The 6,601-nt window shown below is 57.1% G+C and overlaps 1 protein-coding gene across 1 annotated transcript; it reads left to right on the top strand.

The window, feature by feature from the left end:
- Nucleotides 1–1,426: 1,426 nt before the first annotated feature.
- On the top strand, nt 1,427–4,085 carry LOC101623626 (phospholipase A2, membrane associated). The gene is made up of 4 exons (XM_004678565.2): nt 1,427–1,474; nt 1,741–1,885; nt 2,132–2,238; nt 3,943–4,085. The coding sequence occupies exons 1-4, from the start codon at nt 1,435–1,437 to the stop codon at nt 4,083–4,085; spliced, it is 435 nt and encodes a 144-aa protein (XP_004678622.1). The 5' UTR covers nt 1,427–1,434.
- The last annotated feature ends 2,516 nt before the right edge of the window (nt 4,086–6,601 follow it).

The raw sequence follows: 6,601 nt of genomic DNA, 5'->3' as shown, positions 1-6,601 counted from the left end.
CTTTAGAAATGACAGGCAGAGTCGCCGTGTCCCTGAGGGCTGCCAGAGAGAGAGAGCAGGTCAGCGTGAGCTCTGTCTCCAGCAGGTGAAGCCTGGGGGTGGGGTGGGGGAGGGGCGCTTTGAGGGGGTCCGGGAGGGACATCGCTGACCTTTTCCAGTTAAGAAACTCAGCAAAGGGGAGGGGGAGGCGGGAAGTCACTCGGCCCCCTCCTGTCTCCAAATCCTCATTCAGGAGGCAGAAGCAGTGATTTCTTGGGGTCCCGGCTGCATAAGGAGTCTGCAGCCTGGTCCTGATCTTTCCTGGAAATGTCTGCAGGGGCTTGATCAATGGTCACACCCAAAGCCAGTTATGGGAATTTACTCAGTAAGTCGAGGCCCATGGAAAGATTGTAAAATTATCTGAATGTTGGCAGCAGCTAACAGCACAAGTTATTTTTGCCTCCTGAGCCTTGTCCTGTAGCTGATGGGGGAAAGAGGGGGGTTTACCAAGGGTACTGGCAAGCCCAATTTTGATGGGGCAAAATCCAGCACTAGGCCACACCCCACACCTTTGCACACCCTAGAAACGCCCAGTCCCCCAACAGAGCAGCTATTTAAGGAGCAGGCATTCTGGAAAGCCGGCATTAGCTTGACATTAACAACTCCAGCTTCTTCTGAGAGGTAAATATCCATAGTTTAATTCCTTGTGGGGAAAACAAGAGATCTTGCCCACTGGCCAACTCCGAGGGGGGCCTGCTGGGTAGGTGGGTGTCTGTGTGTGTACCTGTTAGAGGATACATGCATATATGTGTCCAGGTGTGGTATGGTTAGTGCTGGAGGGTAGGTGTACAAAGCACGCATATGGGTAGGTAGGTAGGTGTATGGTCGAATGGCATCTGCTAGCTGTTGCGATCCGGGTGTGTATGCACACAGATATGTGTTTGTGTACGGGAGTGTGTGCAAAGCTTTCTGGAAGTTTCCAAAGAAAGGATGTTGCTTTAACTTTGAGGCCATGGAAGGCATCCCCCAAAACAGAATCCACTGTGGGGACAGGTGTGTCTAATGGGGGACACATACCTGTCCCCCCCAGGGAGGCCCCACTTTGTCAGGATCACCTGGCCACAGTCTTCCAGGAAAGCTCAGTCCCAGGAGCCTGGGGCTCCCTGGTGGATCATGTGGGAGTCTGGGGGTGGGAGCCAGTCCGTGTGTGTGTGTGTGTGTGTGTGTATGTGTGTGGGTGTGGGTGTTTGTTCCCCAGAGCTGGGAGCCTCAGGGATCCTGCGCGTGCACACCCCGTGCCTCTGTGTGGTCATCAGCCTGCACAGCCTGGCGGGGGCCTCTCGGGGCCCTGAAGTCTCCTCCAGGCCGGGCAGCGTGAACACAGAGCAGGCGGCAGCAGCGGCCCCCAGAGAGGCCCTGGCCAACCTGCCCACATCTCCCCACACAGAACCCGGCATGAGGGCCCTCCTGCTGCTGGCGATGGTCATGGCCTTTGGTGAGAGCTGGTCTCTGGGCGAGGGGAACAGCCAGGAAGAGCCCCACCCTTGCTTCAAGTTGCAGCAGGCTTCCCTCAGGGCAGAGAGAGAAAGCCCATGGGTGGGGCCGGAGCTAGGCAGAGGGAGCCCACGAGGGAGGGAGGACGGGAGGCCACGAGGGAGGACGGGAGGCCACGAGGGAGGACGGGAGGCCACGAGGGAGGGAGGACAGGAGGCCACGAGGGAGGACGGGTCCCTGCTGCATCACCTGGCAATCTCCTTCCAGGCCTGCAACAAGCCGACGGGGCTTTATGGAATTTCTGGAAAATGGTTACGAAGGCGATAGGAAAGGAAGGAGCATCCGGTTATGGCTTTTACGGCTGCCACTGTGGTGTGGGTGGCAAAGGCACACCCAAGGATGCCACGGATTGGTGAGGCCACCCCACTCCAGCCTTCCCCGGCCTCTGTGGCCTGGACAGGGCAGGAGCCCAGGCGTGCGGTGGTGCCATCGGCCCAGACCCCGGCAGTGCTGGCAGAGAAGCAACCAGCATGTTACAGGACGCACTAGCGTGTGCCAAAGCCATGCGGTCACTGCCAGGGCTAAGGGCATAAACCCAGGGGTCACCAGGGTCCCTGATACTGTAGGCCCGAGCCCCAATACTGCATTCTCGCCACAGGTGCTGCGTTGCGCATGACTGTTGCTATGCCCGGCTGGTAAGACAGGGGTGTTCCACCAAATTTGTGAACTACAAAGCTGATTACCGTGGGACCACCGTCACCTGTGGTAAGCAGAGTCCTCCAGCTCCAACTGTTAGTGGTGTCCTCGGGCCTGGCACTGTGCTGGGCACAGATGCAGATTCAGGCAACAGGATTCAGATTTTGTCCCCAAGCAGTAGGGAGCTCTGAACAAGGGAGTGAAGAGGTCAATTTGCAATTCTGAGGACTCCCAGGGAGCATTGTGGATGGAAACAGATGGACAAGGGGGCCAGTGAGAAAAGCCTGTCATGGGGCTGACAGGAGATTGTAAGAGTGTGGCAGAGAACAGTGGTGTCCAGCAGGGAAGCAGTGGAGAGTGAAATCCAGGGGCCTCTGAAGTAGAACCAGCCAAGCTAGGGATGGGGACTGGGAACTATGGTGTATGGAGGGGGAAAGACCCCAGGAGGAGTTCTGAGACCCTCTACTGAGAGCACACTCAGCTTAAGACCTTTAGGAACACCCAGGAGACAGGCACGGACGAGGTGCGGGAACCCCAGCACAGGGGCCGAGTCTGGACTGGGGCACAAAACAGGACGGGGCAGCAGAGAGCTGGGAGCTGCCTGAGCGCCCCACTATAATGTGAGAGACCCAGAACAAAGACGGAGGCGGGGTAGTCAGAGGGTGAGGAGAGCCAAGAGAAGGCCATGCAAGGAGGAGAGGATCACAGCAGACAGCTCACGGAGGTGAGGAAAGGACAAGGCTGCCGGGATCTAGAGACAGGAGAACCCGGTGGGCGGCTCCGTGGACGCTGTTTCCGTGGAAGGAAAGGAAAAGCCAGATTAGAGTGGGCTGGCAGCAGGTGGGGGGCGAGGTACAGGCGCTGGAGCTGGACAGCTCTCTGCGGACCGCTGACTTGAGCCAGAGGAGAGCGTGGGCGGCATCTGGGAGGCTTTGCCCGGTGTCCGCTGAGAGTCAGCCGCAAGCGGATGCCAGAAAGCCTGGGCGAGCACCCCACGCAGAGTTCTTCAAGGCCACAGCCACGCCTCCTACCACAGCGTCTCCACCACCCCTATATCTTCTACTACTTTGGGTGCAAATACACCCTGCAGATGGTGTATTTGGGTGCAGACTGGGTGACGGGAGGTTGACACTCCCAACAGACGCTGGGGAGGGCAGCGCCAGCGACCGGCGGTGTCCAACCCTGTCGCCAGGAGCCCAGCCCTTTCCCACCCTCCTCTCTGCCATGTTGGCCACACCCGCACCGGTGACGCCGGTACACGCGCCGCAGTGCCCAGGGATGGCCGCTCCCGGCTCCCCGCAGCGGAGGCTGCCCCAGTGCAGAGTTCTGAGGAAATTCACCTTCCAGGAGCCCGCCGCAAACGTCCCTGGCGCTTCATTGGCCAGAACAAGGGCGCATGCTCGCCAGGAGCCAATCACTGCAGAGGAGAGAGGGCGGCATGGCGGCCTCCACCAATCACAACCGGGTCCAGCCTCGGGGGCGGGGCCTTTGCCCAGGACACTTCTGCCATGGCTGAGGGCGAAGCTTAACAGAGACTCCACATGGCTGCTCTGTGACCCCATGGGGCAGGGGCCAGCTTCCCCGGGCATCCGGGAGTCTGTCGCCAGCAGTCACAGCTCTCTGGAGCCTAGATGCTTGTCTCGCCATGGAAGCCTCTGGGGGTGGAGTTGGAGGTGGGGGGCTGTGGCTCCCTCCCCCGCCCCCCAGAATGCCCTCAGAGGCCTCAGAATATTCACAAGCCCTCACCTGGTGTTTCTTTTGCTGTGATTTCAGCGAGACAGGACAAGTGCAAGAAACAAGTGTGTGAATGTGATAAAGCAGCTGCCTTCTGCTTTGCGAGACACAAGAAAAGCTATAATAAAAAGTACCAGTACTACGACAGCAAGAGCTGCCTCGGGGAGACCCCCAAGTGCTGAGCGCCCCACGCCGTGCCCCACGCCCATGCTGAGCTTCCTTCCTAGTCTCCTCCTGATCCCTTTCCAATCCCTGGCGATGAAGGACCCCCTCTGGGAGCCCGAGCCCGCTGGCTCCTGAGAGAGTGTCCGGGGTGAGGAGCCGGAGCCTGAGCCTGGAGCCTGTGCGTCTGCGCAGCCCGTGCCTCCTGGGCAGCGACTTTCCTGTCTCCCCTGTGCCCTGCAAGTCCTGTGTTCTGACTGCAGGAGCCAGGGGGCTCCGCGCGCGCCCTGGGAATAAAGCATTTCTTCAGAAACTCCGTGTGTGTGCACGCGCGTGCCCGACCCACCCCATGCCCTGTAGTGTGAGGACAAGCTGGCACAGGGCAGGAGGCTGAGCGCGCACACATGCAGACTGCAGTCAGACTCGGGTCCAACCCCTGCACCCCCACCCTGAGCTCCCTTCCTGACCCTAGGGGCCAGCTGCGGGGCCAGCTGCCCGGCCCGCAGGAGAAGTGGAAGCGGTAAGGAACGCAAGGCCCTGGCCAGCTGGTCTGTCCCTGTCAGGCTGTGACAAGGGACCCCTGGGACCCCTCTGCTCCCCTGGCCAAGCCGCTCTGCTGGGCCTGGGGGGAGACCAGCAATGCCAGTCTGGGGCAGGGGCGCTGGAGCCTCTGTCTTCTGGGCGGTACATTCTTGTCCTGTGTTGCCAGCTTGGGGCAGCTGTGCAATATAGTACTGGCCACCAGCTGGCCTCTGGGGTACCCCCCCACACACCCAGACTGGTTCCTGGACAGGCAGCCGGTGCCCAACCCACAGGGCGCCCTGCGAGTTCCTGCTGGGCCACAGCCATCTTGGGCTTCCTGTTTCCTGGGGGTCCTGCATTTATTTTGCACAGGGACGCACAAAATTTGCAGTTGGTCCTGCCCTCACCTGGATGTCAGGCCCTTCTGTCACTGGTTCCCACGGGGATAGTCCTGCCTGAACCAGCTCCAGCCCCACCTGGTGTTGGCTGTGATGTCAGGGCTGAGGTGGGTACAGCAGGGAGCGTGCCCAGGCACCATGGGTGTGGGCCGAGCTGTGCCAGGCGCAGGGCACCAAGCTTTCATCCCCCACACTGACCTCTTTCTGTAAGATCTTTCGGCAGAGGTGCCTTTTCCGATTCTGCATGAAATCGCTTCACCTATTGGCTTAGCCTGGTCTCGTCTCCTCTCGCGATAAGAGAAACCCAAAAGGTACCTCCAGGGAGGTACTATTTTATCTACGAGCTTGCCCAAGACACAAATGCGAGCTCCCTACTCTACTGCAAGGCTCTCTGCAGGCCCAGTGCCGGCTGGGATGGTAATGCCCACAGAAGGCAAGTGGCACATCTGTCCAAATCATAAATTATCCTTTGGGTAGAGATTCCACTTCTGAAAATCAGCCTTATAAACATACACACAGAGAGAGCTTGGCTTGTCGTGACCACATGGGGATCCCGAAGGAGCAGGCCCTTGGGGACACCCACCAACCACTCTCCCAGCACAGGTCCTCACTGGGAGCAGCTGCTGAGGTGGGCGCTGTAAGGATGACAATGGCTCAGAGTCTTAAGGCTGAGTTTCTCACTTTCCTGGTGGACAGTGTCATTGAGGGTTCAACATCAAACCATGAGAACTCCCCTTCATTCTGATGGGAATGTAAATTGGAAATGTATCAGGAGAGTGGGTAAGTAAATAACAGCACTCCTCTAGCATGGAATGTTCTCAGCAATAAAGAATATGTTACTGATCCAATACTAACATGAGTTAGTTTCATTGTTATTGTCTGAACAGAAGGCAAACATAGAAGAGGACATACCATACAGGATTCCATCACAGGAAGTTCTGAGCTATGTGAAGATAATGGAACAGTAGTTTCCCCAAGGAAAATTCATTGCTGGCCCTAACCCCCAGTGCCTCCAGATGTAACCATGTTTGGAGACAGGGTTTTGAAAGAGGTAATTAAGGTAAAATGGGATCATTAGCTTGGAGCCCTAATCCAATCTGAATAGTGTCCTAACTGATGGTCAGAACACAGGAATCACATGTGAACACACAGGGAGAAGGTAGCCATTAAGCCAAGGAGAACAAAGCAACCCTACCCCCACCTTCATCTTGGACTTGAATCCTCCAGAATTGTGAGAAAACAAATTTCTGTTGTTTAACCCACCCAGTCCTTGGTTCTGTGGTGGCAGTGCAAACAAACACATACACCCATGCAGGGAACACCAGAGAAATTTCTGGGCCAGGAACACCAGAGAAATTTCTGGGAGATGTAATTATTCTATAATGTGATGACGTGTGTTACATGGGTCCATCTGTCAAAGTTGTCTAGCTAAGAATGTGCACCTCTATATTTTACCTCTAAGAAAGAACTGATGATGGTGGTGATGATGATGGTGATGTTGGTGGTGGTGATGGTGGTGGTGATGATGGTGGTGATGGTGATGGTGGTGGTGATGATGGTGGTGATGATGATAGTGATGGTGGTGGTGATAATGGTGGTGGTGGTGGTGATGATGG

The sequence above is a fragment of the Condylura cristata genome, unplaced genomic scaffold (genome assembly GCF_000260355.1).
Source record: "Condylura cristata isolate star-nosed mole 26May11 unplaced genomic scaffold, ConCri1.0 scaffold00008, whole genome shotgun sequence".
Taxonomy (NCBI): domain Eukaryota; kingdom Metazoa; phylum Chordata; class Mammalia; order Eulipotyphla; family Talpidae; genus Condylura; species Condylura cristata.
The sequence above is the reverse complement of the archived record's forward strand: the minus strand, read 5'-3'. Positions and strand labels throughout refer to the sequence as shown.